The sequence below is a fragment of the Oculina patagonica genome, chromosome 2 (assembly GCF_052425735.1).
Source record: "Oculina patagonica isolate OP01 chromosome 2, crgOcupat, whole genome shotgun sequence".
In the NCBI taxonomy this organism is placed as follows: Eukaryota; Metazoa; Cnidaria; class Anthozoa; order Scleractinia; family Oculinidae; genus Oculina; species Oculina patagonica.
Window position 1 is genome coordinate 20,025,475 of NC_135759.1, and position 23,465 is coordinate 20,048,939.

A 23,465-nucleotide genomic window follows, 5' to 3' on the forward strand; every position below is an offset into this window, starting at 1 on the left:
GCTATTCGACTGACAGATTGGCTCATCCTCGGTGTAAAAACCTGTGAAATTAAACTCATGAGTGATGTAAAGCAAAGAACGAACACGGCAACAAAAAATCTCAAAACAATACAGAAATAGGAAAACAATAGTTCTAAAACAAATGGAAATTTCACAGGTTTTTACATCGAGGTAAACCCGAAAGATTATTCTTTAATAAAGGCTCCTTTGAAGTACATGCATGTTACAGTGATGATGGAATACAGAATTGGATGAACTTTATGGAAAAGCCAGTGGACTAATGTTTATAATAAAACAACCTCTGATTGGACAAGGTCTAATTTTTTCTTGGCTTTTTTTTCATAACTTTGGGGCTTGTAGGATGGTGTCGGTTTTGGTGGATGTGTTGTATGGGGGTGTGGGGGTGGGGATTGAGTTGCCAGGGCTGTGGGGACAACCTTGTTATGCCCCTGGGATATTAGGACAGTTGTGGGGCTGGGTTGTTTGTGAGAATGGTAAGGTTTGGCATGGGTACTATTCATGGGTTGCAACAGATTCAATTAAATGTGTAAATTATTTTCTGGGCCCCATATAGGCTCGATTTCTGCCACTCCGTTGAGTCCAGTCTTTGGGTGAGTGGGCTCATTCCCTGAACAGCAGCTGGTAATCGAGCCTAGGCCTCAATGGAGAACCTGGGGCTTTCTATCATATCAAAAAAATAATGTGTTAACAGTTTTAAGCAATCTCGTCTCAGAGTCCCTGCTTTTTTTTAGTCAGCACCAAGCACCAAGAACTCAGAAGTCCTTTAGCAAAGTCTGAATCAAAAGTCTGGAATTGACGGACTTCTAATTGTGTTTAATTATATCTGATTGACTGACAATCACAAATGAATATTCTGCACATACTCAAAAAATCGGGCCTGGTCAGAGTCCACCTTGGTGCCGTCAAAGGAAAAGCTGGTTGCTAGGGCTGAGAATTGACTGGTGCGCTCTGAAGTTATGTGACCCTATACCTCAAAGTCCTTTCTTTAAAGTCCAGGAGCACTGCTGCTATTTATATCCAGAGTCTGTAACCTCGTTAATGAATGTACAATTCTTTATTCAGATAATCTGGATAAATTTACATTTAGAAATACTTCACTTACTGATTCTGTAGGTAGGTTTACTGTTAGAGAAGGAGTTATGATTTTCACCATTAATTTTACCATGCATTCAATAATTTTAAAATTTTAGAATAATATTATGGGTTAAAAAACTTGATCCAATTTCCTGGTATAATCTCATGATGTTTGTTGGAAGAGGGTCTTCTAAATAACATGTGTACCGTATTCGGGCGCCGGTTCGCCCAGTGGGGTGAGGGGACGCACAGGACGCCCGCTCAAGAGAAGAGCGGAGTGGGGAGACAGAGTGGGCCCACAAAGAAAAGGAGGGAGACAGGGAGACGGACGGGCAGATGGCGAGAGTGAGTGCAGGCAGGGCGGGACTGTGGCGGCTGTGGCGCCGAGGCGGGGTCGGGGGGGCGACGAGAAATACAGTGCACTATTTTTTCACAATACTTCACTTCTTAGCTTCTTCTAATATACTTGTTTTTAGAAGGAGTTCATAAAAAAGAAGTTTTTTCATTGGTATTTTTCACTGATTAATCACACCAGAGTTTACTTCTTTGTTCCTCTCCTCCCTCTTTACATGCCATTTATGTGATTTAGATTTTAGATGTTTCTTCCAGTTCTCTTCACCAAGAATGATGCGGTTGTCACAGATCTCACACACATGCCTTGCATGTCGATCATCTTGGATGATCACCCTAGGGAGAGGGTCTATAAGTGGTTTTTCTTCTTTCATCAATTTATCTAAGATTTCTAATGCCCACTTAAGAACATTCGTCTCCCAGGTTTTAAGATCAGTTGCATCCAGACCGTATACATCAGGTGCAGAGCTCCGTGGTCTAGCCAAGAAGCGGTTTCTCACCCATGTCATTTGCTTTTTAGCATATCTACGTGTGACTGTCTTCATGTTTTCAATGCCTGTTGTCAAAAGCGCTTTGTCCTCTACAGATGCACTGCTTTTATCAAACTTCTTTCCTTCCTGTTTGACAAGAAACTCATGAAATTCTTTGAAACCAATGGACTGAAATATACCTTCTGTGTATTTTGAGTCAGCATCCTTTTTCTTTAACACATGGTTGTATTCCTGGTGAAAGTTTAAGAGTTCCTCAATTAATCCTCTGTCCAACATTTCATCAACTCTCTTGTCAAGCCTCTCATTTAGAATCTCTTTCTGACATTGAAGCCAAAATACACACGCATTTTCATATCTCTGGGGTCCACCATAAGCACTGCCTCCCAATCTTTGTTGTTGTTCTTGCAAAATCTCACTGTGTGGCTTTCCATGTTGTTCATATACCTGAAGACTACGTGCAATTTTACGGGAATCGCTTGGATGGAGACGATCTGCCATGGCTGGATCGACCTCTCTGAGCTTTTCATGGAGGGTTGACTTCGAGCTGGACTCCTCACCCTCCTCTCCACAGGCCGCTGTCGGCAAGCTTCGGATTTTCCTGACATTTTTTCAGATTGGTTCGATCTTTTAGCTCCCTCTCCCTGAACCGCTCCTGTTTCACCAGCTGTCTCAGCAGACACCGCAAGCTCTGTACTTTGAATCTTTTTTCGCTTCTCGATAGCTCGTACAGGGCTATCAGCCTCGTCGCCACTGCTAGTCGACGAACTAGAATTTCCATCTTCGCCGATCAGTATATCCCATAAAACTGATTCGATGTAATAGTTTGTACCACCAACGATAATCGGGACTTTTCCTCTCTTCTTGATATCTTCAATCAAAGGCAAGGCCATGTTTCGGAACTCTACCACGGAGAATTCCTTCAGCGGCGACACAAAATCGATCAAGTGATGAGGGCATTGTGAGAGCTCTTCCGCAGTTACTTTGTTGGTTATAATATCCAAACCTTTGTAAACTTGCATAGAGTCGGCGCTGAGGATTTCTCCGCCAATTATTTTACCTATTTCGATAGCTAGCTTGGACTTCCCTGTACCAGTGGAGCCCAGAATTACCACAAGAGGCAAACGACAAATGCCCATGCTGGCCGCCATTTTGGCTGAGAACGAGGAGAGTCTGGAAACGAGGCTAAAAATACAAGACAGGAGACGGGTAGGTAAGTAGTTCTTGGGGACTCCAAGAGGTCTGCGAGAAAACCTTAACCTTAGGATATAAATCAAAGTCAGTTGAACATTAAAACTTTTGTTGTCCCAGGGCGAGGTATCTATTATTTAGGAGGACGTACTATTCACGCAAATGTTCTTGAGTAAATCTGGGCTACAGAACTGCATGTTAAGGGCGCGATGTTGCTAGTTTGCGGACTAGACGTTGAACAAACATTTTTTTGTGGGGCCAGGAAATCTCGCCAAAAAATCAGCCAATTACATTGAATTACATTGCTGCAAAAGAGCTTTATTTGGCCGCGCAGATCAACTGTCTCTAATAAGAAGAATTTTCTTTTTACTTCACCACTTAATAATAATAATAATAATATTTAAATGTAAAGACAGAATGCAAGAGAGACAAAAGTAAAGACAAAAATGCACATCATTTCTTGCAAAGTACTTTTAATTCTAAGTTCTCTAACAATAAAAACTGATAAAAGAGATGTATTAACAAGTTAAAAAGTAAGGAATTTTCAATTTTACCACATTTGATTACTGTAAGTATAAAGTCTCGAATAAAGAAGTCTGTAGTTGAGCGTTGACACAAATTTCCAGTCTGAATGAAAAGTGCGATGGCACAGACCTCTTTGTGACGTCGGTGTAAGAGATGCGACTATTGATTAAGTATTTTTTAAAAACACGATTTGCAAACTCAACCTTTGTTTTCATTTTGTCAAGAAGCTATATTACAAGTGGCGTGTTGGTCCACAATCACACATATATACATTACTTGGGGTAAAAAAATACCATTAGAATATGGGCGTATACACGATGAAGTCACTGGACTATATACTATACACCACAATCTATCTTAACTTGCCTTATTGTTTAGATTTCCCATCCAGGACATAAAAGAAAAATTACATTTGCCCCGGTGAGAAAAACAGATAAACGAAAGGTTATAGTGGTAGTCAAACTGCCCATTGGTAGTTCGCACACAACGCCTGGGTCCTGGAAGTGACCGAGGCCACTCACATTGCATAAACCCCGACACAACCGAGAAAACGCGTCCTGTTTTAGGCGCTCTCGGTAAGTCTATTTTGGAAGAGTTCTTCGGAGCAGTTGGGCAAATCAATGCTGTTTTCAATAAAAACAACTCTGAAAACCTCACAGTACCCGATTCCTGTTATACAGAAAAGCACGCCATGCTGCTTAGCAAACTTGAAGTCAGTAATCCGAGCTCTAAATCCGTGACCGTTTTTACGACCTAAAAATGTACGTATTCCCTTGACTGACACGATTTCCCAAGGATACGTAATGTTGCCTGGCAACTGAACTGACCAGAAAAACCATATTTGCGGGCTCAGCCGAGTCGCTCTAAATCGAGATTTCAATCAAGTATGACCCGTTCCCTAGAAAGCGTTATTTTATCGAACAATACGAACCAGGAACACCTCAATACTATTCCTTCTATCGGAAAACGGAGTCATGAGAACGCTACTGATTTTTTTTCTTAAACACGCGCTCTTTTATCGACTCCAGAAATATCATCTCCTTTTCTTTTCCTCGACTGACAAGAACCTAGTCTGTCCGCTTCAGCTGGCGTAACTAATTCTGCAAGTAAATATTTCTGTGGGGGAGGTGGTGGATCTTGCATAAGGTACTCGGCGATGTAGTCTGGCTTTAAACACCAAACATTATCCCTCTGTAGCGAGTTCAGGTCAGACGCTTCCACTTTCGTTTTGGATAAATCTGAAAAGAAATGAAAAATTAATTATTAAAGAAATGTGTCAGGCTTTCATCTCTTCATAACAGGTCAATCTAAGGTGGAGCATAATTAAAGAACGCATGCGTAATGCTTAATGCGCTGGACTTTGGATCGAGCGATAGCCGGGTCAGTGTGTTGCATTATTGGGCAAGACACTTGACTCACACCGTGTCTCTCCAACCGGGAGTATAATGGGCAACCAGACAGAATGCTGGGGAGTAACCTGTGATGGACTGTTCAGAGGGAATCGCAATACTCCTAGTCGCTTCATGGTACAGAATTCGTAATATGCGCCGGGAGCTATGAACCAGTTGACAAGAGAACCTCAACAAGTGCTTTTAAAGCTTTGGTAAAAGCCGAACGAAATAGCGTAAAAGTTTGCAGGGAAGAAGACCTATCTTTCACTTTGATCACCAGGCCAAAATACGTACCTAGAAATGCGTGCGTAAAGTCGTGAGTGTTTTTGAAAGGCGGTCTGGATCCTGACACCTTAGCTCCTCCGGATTCTAACAAACGTTTGAACCCCGGCTGTCGTGACTTGTCCACGCACAGGAGAACCACCCAACCACTGAATGCACCACAGGAATACGCACTTTGACCAGTTTCTGAAGTAGCCTGCAGTAAAATGTCCACATTAGCGAGAGCACATTTGCATTAAGGGAAAAGAGGGACATCTCGTAGTCTATCACTGGGCATTCTCGTCCCCAGAGCCGTTTGTCGCTCTTAGCCGACGCAGCCTGTGCACGAGAAACAAGTGGCTCTGGGGAACGTGATTTGATTGGCTAAGTTGTAACAAAGGGAGTTTCAAATCTAACCATTCAAACTCTCGTATAACAAAGGGATTTTACAACTTTTCATTTGATGGGCTGTTCCTTCCGGCTAAAAGGGACAAGCGGCTCTAGGGACGAGAATGACCACGGGGCTAGTAACCAGGGCCCGCGTCCACTGTGTCACTTAAGTAGGAATCTGCTATGGGACACTACGGGTGGGGAGCGCGTGGAGAGGACGGACACACTTGAGACTCAGTTGATGTGTTGAGATGGGCTGACTTCACAGAAGGAGAAATGAGTGGATGATACCACGTGATTACTTCGACATCTGTCGGAAATCTATGTTGTTTTTTTAAAACGTAAGCAGTGGATACCAAAGCGCATTTTAGTTATAAGACAAAAACCTCCCTCCGTCTCAGAAAGTCGTCACATTGAAGATACGGGACCATGTAGGTCCCGAACACGTGCCCGAAAAGGAACACCCGCAATGTGAAAAGACAGGTGAACCACGAGTGAGTACACGTGACCAGGAACGACAGTGATGATGCAACACTAAGACGAGACACCACGAACCGAGGTTACGGGCGTTTTATGCAACCGGGCGACCTGGGGAATTTCTTAGCGCACTAGCATTTCCAGTGCACTCAAATAAAACTTAACTAATCTACTCTCATTGCCTTACCGCTCTTTCTTGACGAAGCTTAAGCCTCCATCTGCGAGCTGCAGCAGCGAGTTTATTGTGGGGTTCCCCGGGAACTTCCTGCCCCCATTCATGAGGCGCTTCATCCACAAAGAAGCCTGCCTCCCGACTAGCTTCCAAGTACGACTTGTGAAGCACCCACTTGCCAGCAGCTACTGCGGCCAAGTACTTCTCATTCCTAGCGGATCAAACGAAACAATCATTATCTAACAATACCACACTACAGGACAGCATGGGGAGGTCGTTTTAAGAAGACGTTTAAGCGCACTGCCACTAGTGGCCAAAATATGCAGTCAAGTTCTGGTTAGGAACTGAAATCCAGAAGTCCAGTCCACCCTTGCTCTTATAATTTCAAAGATACTCAGTATGTTACTCTCACAGTGCTTGTCTCAACCATGGGGCCAACTTGACAAAGTGACGACGAGATGCTGCGAGGAAGGGTTAACATAGCATGGAAAAACATCCCGTTCTGGGGGAATAACAGTCTTTCTAGAGGATGAATGCTATAGCTAGCTACAGAATCCTGGTTGAAGAATCGGCTGTGTGAAACAATGACCTTTTAGAGAAAGGATTGACCAAGACTGTAAAAGGATTTGTTTACGTAACCTTTCACACACCAGACTATTCCATTAAGATATTCATCACCGAGAAGAGAACTTCTCTTCTAGGAAAAAAGGAAAAAAGTCGCAAAAATGTAAGCCAATTTAAACCACCGTCATGAATATAATTGTCTTTGCATTAACCTCATCCTTAAATTTCATATGAGTTCGAGAAACAACCCTCCCACTACACAAATTTCAAATGGACGACTTAATCCACTCAAGTTATGACTTGCAGCGTTGTATCAGAATCGAAGCTACGTTATCACTTAAAAGTACACTAGTCAGTTCTGCTTCACGGCTAGACCTTTGAATTTCTACTAAGAATTACCCTTAGTAAGAAGAACCTAAGACCTGTGGAATTGATGTTTCGCCGGTTTCTCTACCGACTAAACTACAAGGCCAGAGTACACAGAGGTTACGACGTGAAAAATCGAAAATGTGGATAAACACGTGAATGATACCAAAACCACGTGATCCAGACCCACCTGTTTGGTTTGCCAACCACCACGTGCGTGCACTCGGGATTGAAATAAACAGTGTCGAACACTTGGCCTCCAAGCTGTTCAATCAGCGCCGAGTAATCTATCTTCTCCTGAGGTGTCATGACCGACAGCTGAAACTTGGGCGTGGTCGAAGCACGTGCTGGCGTTTGATCAAGCTCCGTACCGTCCAGTAGGTTCACGGGCTGTGGTTTTAGTGTGTCTTTGATTTGTAGGCCGAGGGGCGGGGCTGCAGGTGTAGAGCTGGACACGGGCGAAGGAGGATCGGATTTGATTGTCAAGCTCAATGCTTTTACGTGACGTTCAACTGTGCTGTTGTTGTCAATGACCGTGACTCCAGTGACGGGAAAATCGTTCGAGACCGTCGTCTGCCCGTCCTATAAAATGACCAAAGACAGCACAAAGTTAGCTCTGATAAAAGACTGAACGTAGGTGCAACTGGTAGAACGCAATGTAGCAAAATGTATTTTATTACTACACCGTAAAATCCCTGGACTTAACACAACTTCATTAGGGGTTTTAGATGGGTTTTTAAACGGAGGGCTTACATCCGGGGGCAGGGGAGGCTTATAAGCGGAATAAAAAACGTTTCGAAACGAGCCACGGCAGTGTTGATCGAATTATGATTTAAAGTTAAAAAATTAATAAAGCAACATTTAGCCTTATTTAGTGGAGGGGGGAGGGGGGGGAGGGGAAGGGGCTCTATATAACCGGATGTATTTTTTGGGTTCCAGGTAGATGGGCCAATAACCAGGGGGCTTGAACATACACTATTGTTCGCTTCAGTGGGGCCCCTGCAGCTGCTAACAAGTTCCCCTTGGATGATTGTCTACAACTCTGATCTACTACAGATTTAATCACTAGAGTTCAAAGTCTAGCACACCTACCGTGTGTGTATTGTTATGCCGCCTCTCCTCCTCCTCGTCTTCTGTGGGGAAGTCTGGACTGGGACTACACCCTCTCTTGAGCTGTGCCATGATCTTTTCACGCTCCATTCGTCCCGCGGGATCGTCGTAAGTGATAGTATCACTTTGCGAGTGTTCACTGTCATCAGTGATTGGCATACGGGATTTAACCCGTGACGATGAATTGCTATCGTCACCTTCAGTAGCCTTAAAAAAAGTAGAACAAAGATTTAGAGAGCTTTTCATTTGGGACTTGACTGTTTGATTTTAAATTTCATTAACAGAATGTAAAGTGTGTTTGTGTGCTTTGCGTTTTGGTCGGAGTAAAAAACACAACCAAAATGCATTTAATTACTTTTAGGGCTCGATTTCTTTTAATTGGCCAAGGTGAAGCACATTCTGTCAATGACGCACACAATTACATCACTTTTGACCTTAAATTACATCACCTTTTATGTAAAAAGCAAGCACTAAATTCCCTCAATTGTAAGGAAGGGGTTCCTCAAAGAGGAACGAGGAGAACTGGGGCGAGAAAAGTGGGAATAAAGTGCGAGGGGTAGTTATACCCACCTTAGAACCGACACGTGACCGCAGCCTTGATGACGTACGTCTCGTAGCCAATGACATCTCAGCAGCTGTATTCCCTGATGCATTGTGGGAAACGGTGCTTGAATTAGTAGATGACGTATGTCGCCTGCTTCTTCGCCTTCCCTTTGCCTGTTGAAAAAGACATTCAGCTGTCGTCTGCAATTTCGTAACCAATATTTTATTTATATGTGTAATAGATCAGATACTGGGTTATTCACAACAATCAGACTACTCGTTCTCGATTTCTATCTGTTTTGATAGTCTCAACTTTGCAATAGAATCGGTTGTGGCTTTCTTTTCAACCACCAAGAGCACTAAAAGCCGTTTTCTAGCCTGTCATGAAGCAAGCTAAAATTCGCATGGATCTTTTCAATACATTAACCCTCGCGGCTTAATTATTTGTCACAAAACAAAACGCGTTTGGAGTTTTTTTTAACAGTTTTATAACAAAGAGCTACTTGTATTGTCGAGAAAGTCGCTTTTGGAAGAAAATTAGCTGTTTAAACTCTTTTAAACTTTGCACGCGCGGAATGGCGTCGACATTGTACCCGGAAAAACTACGCTCAAATTCAGCGCGCCACTTACGAGAGCTGTATTAAGTCCACGTTAAACGAGAGTAGACGAGAAACAATTACAACAACAATTACTTTGACAGAATTTCGAGTCAAAGGGAGACGAAGTTGAAACGGTTTTGCAAAACACTGGGCCTTCCGGCAACGATGCACGAAAAATCGCGCGCGCGCTTCCAGGGCTGACTATCGATTGAAACATGTACGAAGGTTGTATCTACGTAGCCAATCAGATTGTCAGTTTACCAACAGTAAGCAACAGGTTATGTAAAAAGCAAACATAAAAAAGCTGTTTTCTAAAAAATACATATCGAACATTTTATCCGCGTTCCCAGCGATATAGAAACACTTGCGAAAGTTTCGGCGACCTCGCATTAGTATGAATTTCATTTCATACTCTCTTTAGTTTTCTTTTTAGCATGTTTAACGTAGTTCGAAAAAAAACTTTAGACTGTTAACAATAAATTTTAACAAACGTTTTTCCAGCCGTTGCGTGAACTTCCATTGCAATTATTTGTTCGAATGTTCGTAAACGTTGCGCGCGCTCTTCGTCACAACCGAGAGCTTTATAACGTCATGATAATTGTAACCACGACAACTAAAACAGTTCGTTTGAACAAGCTAAGTGCTACGGACATTTCTCGAGGAAAAAGAAAACAGTTTTTACGTTGTACGATATGTGTGGATCTCTTCTGTCGAAGTTCCACAGATCCGGTAATCGCGTTGCCCCCTTGGGCGAGACAGCTTTCACAGAACCGAAACGGGTTCGGGGCGAAACAAAACTTGCGGAGGAGACTACGTCAATCTGCGAGTCCAGTCCAGTAAATAAGTCGTCAAGTAGCGACCTGGGAAAGAAGGAGAAGTCAGAAGCAGCATCTATGGGGAATTTAAAAGACATACCAGAGACGGGGAGCTTCCCAGACAGAGAAGCTGGCAGACTTAAAGAATTGTCGCCTGGAAATGAAAAAGATGCCGAGGCAAGGGCCATGGACAGCGCGGTTGCCATTCTGTCAGCGCAAGGATCCATAGAATCAAGTGACCGGAAGATGAAGGCGATGCAGAGTGCTAGAGAAATCTTGGAAGCTCAGATGGAAAGCGGGCCTTCAAGTTCCACTACCATCACTTCTCAGCCTGTGAGTTCCACGCGATCAGTGCTCATGGGTGAAACCTCAAACGCCATTGCTTTTGAAGTCCTTGTTGGGCAAAGGCCAACAGTTCGGCCTTCCGCTCGGGTTCCACGGCGCCTTCGCAAGTTGGAGAGCCAGCCAAGGACATCAACAAAGCAAGTGAATGCCAAACTTCTGGCCGCAGAGGAGCGAAAACTCAGAGAGCTGGAAAACATCCGAGCCCGCGCCTCCAGCAGAGCAGCAGGCAGCAGACCACACCCAGCAGAGGCTGCCTCCAAGGCTACTGCCCAGAAAATTGCTTCTAAGCAGGCTGCCGCCGAACAGAACAGAAATGAGGCGATCGCTAAGAAGAAGCAATCTGGGAGCAAATCTTTAAGAAAAAGGAACAAAATTGCTGCAGCTCAGGCCTCCGCTAAAGCAGAACTGCAGTCCGCCATCGGACAGAAAATGGAGAAAGCTGCGCAAAAAAAGGCGGAGAAAAAACAGCAGCGAGATCACCTGAAAAACCTGCGAGAGGAGCGAGCAAGGAAGGTCAGAGAAAACGTAAGTAGCTTATTCCCTCCGGTTAATTTGTCCAGCTACTAAAGTTAATTTTCGGCGCTTTTCTTTTTTTTTTTAATTCACCAGATGGCACATATGCTGAGGGAGGAAGAGAAGGAAGTCCTTGCCGATCTTCGTGAGCTGGAGGCAGATCAAGCTTACTGTGCCTCTGACAGTGACGAATCATGGGGCGGCAAAGACGACACCGTGGCGTACGAGTGGGAAGACTTCTTTACTCAATAACTGCAGCAAATTCTAAAACAATGTCAGCGGAAATCTGCCCAACTGAAAACTACTCTCTTCGCATGCCTGGACCTTTAAGAACAATTACATGTTACAAAAAGACGTTTGGAAATTTTGAAAGGAATCCAAAGCAAACTTGTCTGAAAACGTGGAAAATACTTTGGGAAGGTTTTTCGCTACATGTGAACCGAATAGAGTTCTTAACAGCGGGCAAGGATGACACGAAGGAGTCATGACGCCTCACAGCCGATATTACCTCCTTCTAGTTACTCCTTGTCAACGCTCAAACGAGTTTACTCAGCAGTGAAACTACCTTCCCTTAAAACAATCTGAACCTTAAGTAAAGTAAATTTTACAGGTACTGTATTTCCAGTATTTAGCCCCTCCCTTTATCAAGGCCAGCTTCTAACTCCAGCTTCATACATGCAAGTATACTTGTAAGACATTTTTCTGTTACGTTCCCTCCCTCCCTACGCTTCCCTCCCTCCCATGTGAACTTTCATGTCCCTTCCCTCCCTCCCTTGTAATAACATCCCACCCTTTTCTAAGTCAATACATCCCCTCCCTTGTAATAAAACTCACCCTTTCCGAGTTATAAAGTCCCTTCCCCTATTAAACCCTTACCCCTTATAGCACATCCCTCCCCTGGGGGATAAATGCTGGAAATACAGTAGCTAATTTTTCATAACACAATAAAACAACATGATAATTATCATGGTTTGCACATGTTGAGAGATTATTAAATAAATCATTTGTGAACCTTGACCTGTGTTTGTGCATTTGTGAATGCCCAATTTGGGGCCTGGCTACTGGGAATGAAAGTTGCATCAAAACTCTACCCTTGAGCCGTTTGTACTTTCAGGTGTCAAAAATTGAGTTTTAAGTGTCGAGTTTAAAAGAATTTTTTGAGAAAATCTAACACCGATTTTAAGGAAAGAAGTTTTGTCTCAAATACATAACGATAGGCACTGAATAGCAAAGAACGATATTGCAATTTAAGCACAGCTTTCTTTATTTATGTGAGCGTACCGGTATCTCGTACTCATGTTCAAATTGCTGGTCTGGTTAGTTTTCATCATGTTATAGAATCAAGATCTTAATTCATCAGAAAAGAATCTTCCAGCTAACACTCAAAGAGTATAAAAGTGAAGAGCAAGTATAGGCTGTTCACTCCCTCTATGTTCTCCTATCTTCTTTGACTGTTAAAATGCAGAAAAAAATCACAATCTGAGAACTGAACACCAGCGCAAAACGGGATACCACCGCTTGGAGTAGCAAAACGGAAAAACAAAAAACAAAAAAAGAAGAAAAGAAAAGAAAAGAAAAAAAAATACTTCGGTACCTTGGTAGCATCCATAATTGCCTCCAGTTGTCGTTTGAAATCCTCCCTGGCTTCTAGTGACTCTAACGTCCCTGGTCCCATCTGAGGATCCTGTTGCACTTGTACGTCTTCTGTGATATCATCTGCCACACCCTGTTCAGCTAACTCAACTGACCCATCGCTTGTCTTACTTGGCTTTTCGGAGCTGTTTTGTTCACCAGAGCCACTCATTTTCGCTGTAGGTGACTTTCCTTTCTTTTGAGGCGACATCTCCTGTTCCATTGTTGCCTAAAGATTTCAATAAATGGGACACCATCACTTATGTTTCTAGCAGGATTCAGAGAAGTTCAAAACAAAGCTATAGTTGAATCCAGATTTCTCGAGTCCACAGTTTCCTATTCCTAAATTTCCTATTTCTTGAACCAATTTTTGTTTCCCTTGTAAAGTACTTCAGTCTCTTTTACCTCTGATTTCCTCGAACCACTCTTGTTTTTCGAAGCAATTTTCGTTTTCCCTGGAGGTTCAAAAAATCGTGATTCTACTGTATTGTAGCTAATGATTCTTGCAACAGTTCCACGATACATAGGTCATTAGAAAAAACATATCCCAGTTTCTATACACATCAGGGGGAAAACCCAGGCCTTGAACATAGGTTACTAGATGTGGAGTCCAATATGCTAATCATTAAGCCACAGTGCCTCATGCACATGAACAGGCAAGTATAAGTTAAGCTACACTTTACATGTTGATGCATGGTACTCACTGCTTTGGATGATCTTGTTACTCTTCTACCTGTTGTTACCACTGGGAGACTCAGTTTAGGATTGAAGGTGTGTGGATACATGGTCTCGTCAACTCTTTGGTTTTTCTCTTGACAGATGTACAACCAGTGTGGAGATACAATGTGAATGCCACGATCCTTTGCTTGGATGTATTCCTTAGTTTTGTCATTGGTTGAGCCCTGTTAGCATCACAATAATCATTAGTGTCTCTTTAGTCGACTATAAATAATAATATATTTTTTGTTTGGAAAATTTCAAAAGGATTTAGTACAAATGTTATTGTATTGTCAAAATAATGATTGACATAAAGGGCTCAAAACTAAAGTATTTATGTCGGCAAAACAATGCAAAATGCAAAATAAATAAATAAAATAAAAATAACAAAAGTAAATCCCTTTAGTTCTAGTGTTAATGTATTTAGCACAGTCAGTGCTAATCTTAGATCACTGTAAATAAATCAACAATAATCATGCAACTCGAACATAAACTTGTTAAAAACCCGAACTGGCATGGAGACTGACCAGGTGGCTATTTCAAAGTGTGGAGGAGTTGAATGTGGCCGGTCAAGACAAGTCCAGCTAGGGCAGAGAGGTGGAGTTGAACCTGGTAACTCCCGATTAGAAGTCCAGTCCCGACCACTAGGCCACGCTGACCTGCCATAAAGCTAAAATTAATGATCTAATGAACCAATAATAACACAAAGCAAAGCATATGCACACTCAGGTACTACATTGTGTATGTACTGCTTAATAGCAAGCACAGGAAAATGTGGGTAAGCCAAGATACAAACAACTTCTGTCACTGGCAATAAAAAGTAGTTTTCCCTTAAATCTTTACAACCTTTGCTAGTATGGTTTTAAACTAGCTATTTCAGTTTTTGATGCCTTCAATTCTAAGGTTTTTCTTTCCCTTGATGAGCTGAACATGGATTTGCCGAGATTCAGCTGGCTTACACTTTCTGTGAGCTCCAGCTTATCTCCAACTATTACTAAGGTGCACCAAATACATTGGGAATGAGATGACTGCATTGGGTAGGAAATGCAAACTGGGTGGGGTTAGATTTTTTTGCACATAAAGGGATTTAGCGACTTTAAAGGAAATAACAAATTTACTCTTACATTTCTAACAAAGTCTAGCTAAAATATAAATCAAGAATAGCCTACAGAAAAATGTTACTCTCTCTCTCTCTACCTGGTGAATAAGATGAGTACAGGAATCATCATAAAGCCAGCGATAATCAGCACCAAGAGACGACGCCAAAGTGAACAGTTCTGTTTGCTGTTGAGCCAACTTTTTACTCACAGATAAAATAATACCAGCAAGGATTCCTTTTTGAGGAGACCCTTCCTGTTGCTACAGAAAGATAGCACATCAGTGTGTAAGGCATCAAGGAAAAAAAGAAAAAAGAACAGGCTGTAAGTCATTTCTTGTTTTATGACCTGGTGGGCATTTCACGAAAGTTTCAAAGACACTTTAGGCCCAAAATGAAGTGCCAATGGACTGAAGGTTCATCATATGGGTCCAAATCCTGTTTGCAAGCATTTTACTATTTGTAACTTTCACTGGGCTGAAGAATATAATTTGTATTTTAAAACCTAGCCATGGAATATTGCGATTCCTGAGTTTTGATTGGTTTGCAGGCCATGGTACAATGTTAATTATGAGCTCATATACAATGGACTACAAATATGTACAATGTAGGTGTATGCATCAGCAAGAACAGTGAGGGAGTGGTTAACTTATTCTACTCGCACTTGTTGGATTGAGATAGTTAAAGCCGAATCGGTGCTACGTGCTTTGTTGGCTATCTACCATCTCATATATTCCGATGCCGCTCATGAAAATTAATATGCAAATTATACCAGATCATTTCTTATAAAAAAGGGCAGCCTTGAGCAAGTGCGCATACTGCTGGTAGGAGCATCCCGGTTTCGATAGTATTAAGCAGCTAGGAATATTAATCCCCCTGGATGGGATGCAGGGTAGCCTCCCCAGCTTTATTTCGCCACTACCAATTTATACACCTGGGTGGAGAGAGACACTATGAGAGTAAAGTGTCTTGCCAAGAAATAACACAGTGGCCAGGGCGACCAGGAACGTCTGCTCCGGAGCTGGCACGCTAGCCATTAGGACACGCACCTCCCCCAAAAAGGGGTTTGTTATATTGGGGTTCCTCTGTTGTTATCCTATGACAAAGGACTGTACCTCTCTTACATGTACCTTGTGTTTATCATCAATAGTTACATCATTGTCACCATCTTCATCCCCACCTTCTCCTGTGGGAGGGGCAACAGTCCCAATCTTTTGGAGAGTCTGCTTGATGTTCTCTGCAAAGAAGTCATCTAGAGGAAAGCTGTTTCTACTGGCACGACTCTTTCTCCTTCTAAGACTGTGACACGCAGGTGATGCCAACTCTTCCATCACATCTGTCAAGTCAAACGATGGTCTGAAAGGACGATTGTAAATGGACGGCCTCCTGACTGGTTGCTTCTGTGCACTCCCTTGACTGCCAGTCACCTTGTTAACATTTTCAACTTGCATGGCAGATGTAGCATCGCTTGTTTCCATAGGGATTTCTTCCTGTACAGTTCTCACATTTACTTCCTGAGCATCTTCTTTGGTACTCAACTTGTCTGTTGTTGGGTTCCCTAATGGACCATCCTCAATGTTATCCATTTCAATTATTTTGCTTTTGTCAACTGGATACTTGTCGATAGAAACCAAGGTACCATTTGCCGCACATGCAAACAGCCACTCTCTACTCACCACTGGAATATTCCACTTCACTGCTGCTTTGTATTTGTTTCCATCTGGATCTCGGCACAGGAGATGTGTGCTAGCCTGATAGTTATTGCTTGCCTTGCGAACAAAGTACTCTTGACAATGGGCACCTGGAAAATAACACAACATCAAAATTAGTTCATTTAAATAAGTAGATTGTAATTTGTCACTTTTTTGAAAAAAAAAAAAAAAAACATATTAAAATAGGGTTGTCTTCTTTTTTTATTTGTATTGATTTCAAAGGGAAAGGGAAAGGGAAACCGTGCCACCCATTAATACAGCCACCTTGTTATTACAGTCACTTTATTTTGGCCTCAAGAAAAGCTAGGCCAGTGATTTGACTTTGCATTAAAGAACCTTTTGAAAACTGCCACCCTGTTAATATGGCCAGATTCATGCCGCCTACTGGTGACCAGATTAATGGGGTTCCATCGTATTGCAAAGTGGCCTAATGGTTAGTGCCCTGGACTCCAGAACGAGTAGTCAGGGTTTGTGCACTGGCTTGGGCATGGCATTGTGTTCTAGGGCAAGACACTTTACTCTCATAGTGCCTCCCTCCAACTAGAATTATAAATGAGGCCTTCCAAGGGGTAAAAGCGACAAGCGACATGAGCCTGAAAACTGGCGACATGGAACATTTTAAAAGCGACATCATTACAGCATTGAAATGCGACAGCGACACGAAGCGACAGCAAAACAATGGGGTAAAAAACGACAGCGACATTTGCCGCTGTTAGCTAGGCGACATGGGTTCTCAGAAACATGCGACATTGTGACACGGCTACCCCCCTTGGAAGGCCTCATAAATGGGTGCCAGTGAATTTACTGTTGGGGATAACCTTATGATGGACAAGCATCCCATCCAGGGGGAGTAGCAATACCCCAGTTGCTTCATGCTACAGGAACTGGGATAAGCTCCGGCCTGATGGGCCACTAAGCTAAAACGCAGACTGTTTTGCAATTTATTCATGGAAGAGAGCTCAGCTGGGTGAGAGCTACAAAAAGAACTGAGTAGCATACTCAAATATCGATTTAAAAATTAGCTTGACCCACCTAGAAGCTCAGCCAGCTGATACATGTGATCTCTCTCCACCCCTGTAAACTGGCTGATTGACAATACACATCCCTTGAGAGGTCGACTTGCTGTTGGGATACTGAATGGTTTGAAGAGAAAGCTGTCATCTGGTTCAAGAAGATGGCCACATTCTAAACTCTGTTCCAACCAGCAAAATGTTACCTATAATGAGACAGAAGCAATAAACATGTTACAAGACATAAATGTTGTATCGCTCAAAAAGTTTTTTGATTTATATTATCCAATAAAAAATAGCATGAACATTGGAGAGGACATGCACAGTACCCTGAAAGTTGTAATGGTAGATCATGATGCCATCAATTGCTTACGAAACTTTTGAATAAAAACTGTGGTGTCCATCTGGTCGCAGAGACCAGCATGCACTATGAACTTGCACTTGTTCTTTCAACTAAGTAAAGAGACAATAATTGTAATAATTGTGCACAGCAATGTACTTGTTGCAATTTGCATTAGCTTATAGCTGATGACCATTTGGAGAGCAAGCTACAAGTAAGCATGAGCTTAACTGGATTTCAAGTCCCCTGATAACTCCATTGGTCTTAGACAAGCTGTTTTCCATGCTGATCATCCCATTAGTCTCCATTTTGGTAAGGGGTTTTGCCTGGATGGGCAGACTCACATTTTACTATATATACACAGTGTACAATGCATAACTCCTAACTGATCACATTACAACACATTTGACTCTAGTTTCATTCAAACCTCTTCTTACAAAGGAAGTCGTAAGGGTTTGCAGTGATGTGGTTTTGCAGTAATTTTTATTTTAACCTGCAGTATTGTGGTTTGACAAGACTAAGCTGTGTGTGGTTATTACCAATTTTAAGTGGGGATAGTCAGTGAAAAAATTGTCTGCAGTGATACTACTCTGCTACATTTCCGCTGGAACCTTTCTCTGTAATATGGACACCTTCATAACATGGGCACTCTTCTCTGTCCCTTTGATGTCTGTATGTATGGAGGTTTTGACTGTATTTAATTTGAACAAATAGGCACTTACCATTTGCTTTGCTTGTAACTTCTCTTCCGGAATCGTATTCATTGGCAAAATTGCATAGTCAGCAGTTTGTGCCTTGGCAACAGGCTTTCCTCCATTACTTTCTATTAGTTGCCAAAGGTGCGCCACATGCTCTTTAGCAAAGCCAGCGATTGTAAAACACTTCTGTGATAGTAAGCCATCGTGTTCAGGTTCATCTTCAACTTCTTCATCAAGTGTTGCATCAGGGTCAGCACTGGTGCTAGGATTTTCTAATCAAACAATAACTGTAATTATTTTAAGTTTAAATAATCTATAGTGACTACTTTTTCATTTCTTTTGATATCCACGTGCATTCAAGAGAAGAGCTATTTTTATTTTAACTTTTAATCTCATGGTGCATTAAGGGGGAATAATACCCAAATGTCATTTTTTTATAGCTCAACTTAGGTTTAAAATCAGAAATTTTTAGTAAAAAATTGGTAAATGGATACCAGACAGTTGCCTGACAGCCTAGATTGCTCTTGCGTGGGGGTCAATTCTCTGGTTGTGTTTCAATTTGTTTTTCTTTCTTTAATCCCTTCTTTAAACCTCTTAAAAATTTCATTCAAATTCAGGTATAATGCCCCCTCAATTTTATGTAATGGCCATTAATTCACTAATTACTAATAAAAGTAATATGTCATACAGCTTATGACAAACAGTGTACAGGGCTTGAGACTTACGGTAGCCAACTAGCCAAAGACAACTAAAATTTAGGTTTTGGCAGTGAAAAATGTGAACTAGTCAATAGTTCTGCACAGAAATCAATTTACCTGACTAGTGAAAAATTACTTTTGGCTAGTAAAATCTGACATGTCACTAGCTAATAAACCAGTAAGTTAAAAAGTTACATGTAGTCTTGAACCCTGGTGTATAACAGTACCGGTACTTGCACATTACTGTTACTTGTTACATAGTAACCAAGTAACACTAACTTACCACTGAGGGAGACAACATTTGTTCAGAGGGTTGGGGTAGGGGAGTGGGGGCATTATTATTTCCACAAACCTGGAGTTTGATCATTGGCTTTGGATCAACCTCTGTATTCAAAAATTCTTCAAAATGCATGTGTTATGGTTTTAATTTATTTCTGGTTTAAAATGTTATTTTTTTTGTCTCATGTTCATTATCTTTATTTGAAACAAAGGAAATGAAAATTAAACTGGTCTAAAAATATTTTAACCGAAGATAAGTTTCAACCACAACATCAGGGTTGTCAGTGGGTTTTTGAATAGCAGCTTCCATTCAAAAGTAGGGGGGGGGGGGGGGGGGCTACAAAACACTCCGAACTTGATAACAAACTCAGAACTGTCCACCTTATATTCCAATGGCCGACGTAGTTTTTCCAAATAGCCGGTGAAATGCGCCAGTTGCCAGCTTATTTTGACAACCCTGCAACACATGCATACACGTGTGCCCTGTTAATGGTATCAGTAACTTAATTGAGTGACTTATATGTAAGTACATTGTATATACCTGATTGAAGAAACGTTGACCCATGGAAAGCTCAAACCATGAACGATAAGACCGAATGGGGTTATGGGTAGTCAGCATCGTTAAACTTAGTAATATCCCATTCATTTATAATCAAGGCAATATTTCCTTTGTGATCTTAAGAGCATGATTTATGCAACCTGTCGTTGGATAATGTTCATTCTGTCACAGACGACGATTACTTTTTCTGATTTCCCAGTAAACATTTGGGTCGCATCCTTTATCGTTTAGGCTTTTTACTGGTCAACGTTTCTTCAATCAGGTATATTATACTCTACCTTGTTTCTGTTCACTGGTATTTGTCTTTGGTGGTATGGATGCAGCTGTACTGGCAGTGTCTACATTCTGTGGCATGTACTGCTGGAAAACATCATCATCATCTTCAAAGGCATCATTCTCAGGCTTGGTGTTCTTTGTGTTTTTATTATTATCTGACAGGTTCGGTTGAGGAACAGCCATGTTTTTTGGTGCTTTCAAAACTGTTTCATCGGGATCTTCATTTTCCTTGCATGAAGTAGAAAGCTCCTCCTTGTTAATGAGATCTGAACAGAGATAATCTGCAAAAGAGAGTAACAGTTTACAGTACAATACATGTTCAATGTACAAGTTCATTATTTTGTGTGAAAAAGTTAGATCATTGTCTTTAGAAATGATAGAGATCACAATGTGTGTTTGTTAATATCTTATTAATCAGCCATACGGAACTGTATACTGGGAAATATACGCCCTAGGCATTGTCACCATGGATCAAGGTTTGCGCATGTACATGTACAGGAAAGACTTAAGGGCCATATTACTACTAATATGATCATAAGAAACATATGGTAGTATAGTGCTCAAACCTGCAACCATTTTGGTTGCCATGGTGAGTGAAAAAAAAAATGGGCAACCAAATTTCCTGAGCAGCTTGCCAATTTGATGACTAGTTAATGGAGTGCAAAGAACTGGCTGGGCATTGTCTATGATCATAGAGATATCCACTGGATAACTTGCTGTCCAGTAGATAAGTGTTTACAAAACAAACTTCACTATCTACTAGATAGTGATTGATCTGGCTCAGGTTGATCAATAAATCGCTATCCAGTGGATACGTGTTGACAAAACATACTACACGTATGCTATGCACTGGGATACTGATTTATCCAGTGGATAGCGCTATCCATCCTTTGAACAACCAGGGCCTAGGGGATAGTCTAATTTTATCCATGTTTTGAAATAACTAAGACATGATTCACTGATTTTAGTTACAGGCTCTTTCAGCTGTGTATAAAGTCCTTCGTATAATAAATCCAAGTATGAACTGCATTTTATTATATAAACTGCAGTGGTATAGCGAGTGGTAGCAAATCGAGAAAAATGGTATCACACATATGTGGATAAAAATGATATCCACACGTGTGATATCATTTTTGACCAGTCAGCTCGAAGAGTTTCCATGTTTCAATGCTCGATGAGAAAACATCATCGGATCTTCCTCTGCAAACTTCGGAAATCTTCGGGAATTTTCAGAAAAGTTCGGAAAATGTTTGGAAAAATTCGTACAACTTTCGGACAACATTTTGAAAATTTTGAAAAGTGGACGGAAATCTTTTGAAAATCCTTCAAAAACATCGTAAATAGTAGGTTTATATAATAAACAGAATAATACATGGCTGCTTGGAGATACGAAATTTATCTTCTCATGTTCAAAACCGATATCTCACTCATACTCGAAGATAAATTTCATATCTCCGCACACCCATGTATTATCCTCTATGTGACTTTAATGTAGATAAGATTAAAGCGTACAGTGGTGTACTCACTTTCTTCTGGTAGCTTTTTTCCTTCTCGTGCAGAATCCAAAATCCACTGAACACCCACAACAAACACTTGGAATTCACAATTCCTTAACAGTTCAATGTCTGAATCGACTTTATCTCCAACAATAACATGAGACACAATCTCATTGATCTGGTTAAATCGCGTCCCTCCTCCAGAGTTAATAATCTTTCTTAACTTCTCCAGTTTTGGTCCATTGAATCCACTCAAGTAAATCTTGCAACCATCTAGAAACATATTTCCTGGCTGAATTGTCACATCGAAGTCAGAGCTTTCATGATCACACATCCGAGTTTCTCCCAGTCTGGAAACATATCAAAATTTCTGGATTGATTGGACAAGTTTTTCCTTCCAGAACTAGACATAAGATCTTTGTCACCATGTTTCTGTGCACTTTTATATGCTGCTTGTTCAGCTTTCTTAGAAATTTTCTTATCTGTGCTACTTTTGGAAGAAGCTGCACTAGCGCTGCTGCCTTTCGTCAAGCTGCGTGACAATCTTGTTCCTGCCTGGGAACTGTTGTTATCGTCATCAGGTAATGTGTAATAGTTTGATTCATCCAGACAAAAACCAGACTGGATTGAGTCATACAACCACTGTGTGCAAACACAGTGAAGATTCCACCTCCTTGCAAATTCATATTTTTGTCCTGTGGGAGTATCGACAAGTAGATGAGTACAAGTGTTCATGTTGAGTTCACCCGAGTATGTTCCACCATGTTGCGTGACAAGCTTCTTGATTTCTTTTCTTTTATCAGCCTCAATACCTGTCACACAAAGTGTAATGCCCTTGAATATTGGGCAAGTGTACTCCATGAACTCTTCATCTGTTGCACAGATATGCTTGTCATGACAAAGCTCCCAGCACTTATAAACCCATTCTGGTAATAAAGTCGGTTTATTAAAACTACATGCAACTTTGTATTTCTTGGAGCCGACTTCCCCAGCAACAAGATGAGTCACTGAACTGGTAAAGTCTTTCATTACAATGCCTCCCATGAGCTGTATAAGCTCATAAAGTCTGTCTCTTTCTTGCCTGGGAACACTTGTACAGCTCACTGCAGTGCCTCGCATGGCAACAGAATAAACCGGGTATTGTACATCTGGCAACGAGGTCTTTGTTTGCAAACAGGATAATATACATTGTGGTCCAACAATCCTACATTTGTTTTCCTTCAAATACTCAAAGCTCTCTCCTTCGAAATTTTCCAAAACAAACACGGATCGCCGAGCGTTCAAATCCAGATTACCCAATTCGCTGGCAGAGATCCATTCACTGTCAAATTCGTATTCCTTGCTGGCTTCTGATGCTCGTTGGAGATGTTTCTCCGTCGATTTGTCAACGCTTACAAACCTAAGAATTGGCTCATCGTCGCTTTCCATTTCCAAATCCCGACCCGATGATGAAATTGACAAGATGTCAGCACTTTAATTTTCCATCCGCCATCTTGGATTCCACCGAATTCGAAAAACCCGATATTTTCGGTCCAGGGCGATTAAATCGAGACCATTTTGTTTGCTTTAATCGTGTAATTCACCAAATTACAGTTTACTGACATAGCCTTTTGCCGAAAGAGAACGTTTGAAACCGTAAAATTTCTGAAAACGTTCCGTAAAACAAAACCTGATTTTTTTTGGCGGGAAAAAACTACGCATGCGCAACATGTACGAAGGTGCATATTACCCATAACTCCTTGCAGCACAAATCAAA

The 23,465-nt window shown here is 41.5% G+C and overlaps 3 protein-coding genes across 3 annotated transcripts; 1 reads left to right on the forward strand and 2 right to left on the reverse strand.

The window, feature by feature from the left end:
• Positions 1-1,511: 1,511 nt before the first annotated feature.
• On the reverse strand, positions 1,512-3,085 carry LOC144641831 (tRNA dimethylallyltransferase-like). Its single transcript, XM_078500853.1, is given in 2 exon segments — positions 1,512-2,507; positions 2,510-3,085. Coding segments are annotated over 2 exon segments (1,473 nt in total). The 3' UTR covers positions 1,512-1,610.
• Positions 3,086-3,538: 453 nt separating this feature from the next.
• On the reverse strand, positions 3,539-23,394 carry LOC144643436 (DNA topoisomerase 2-binding protein 1-like). The gene is given in 15 exon segments (XM_078502689.1): positions 3,539-4,888; positions 5,336-5,519; positions 6,357-6,552; positions 7,462-7,853; positions 8,364-8,588; positions 8,952-9,098; positions 12,791-13,057; positions 13,533-13,730; positions 14,743-14,904; positions 15,772-16,442; positions 17,386-17,569; positions 18,426-18,673; positions 20,216-20,494; positions 21,740-22,069; positions 22,072-23,394. Coding segments are annotated over 15 exon segments (4,788 nt in total). The 5' UTR covers positions 23,138-23,394; the 3' UTR covers positions 3,539-4,649.
• Positions 10,018-12,001, forward strand: LOC144643439 (uncharacterized). The gene is made up of 2 exons (XM_078502694.1): positions 10,018-11,208; positions 11,293-12,001. Exons 1-2 carry the CDS (start codon positions 10,216-10,218, stop codon positions 11,446-11,448), a joined length of 1,149 nt encoding a protein of 382 aa, XP_078358820.1. The 5' UTR covers positions 10,018-10,215; the 3' UTR covers positions 11,449-12,001.
• Positions 23,395-23,465: the final 71 nt, after the last annotated feature.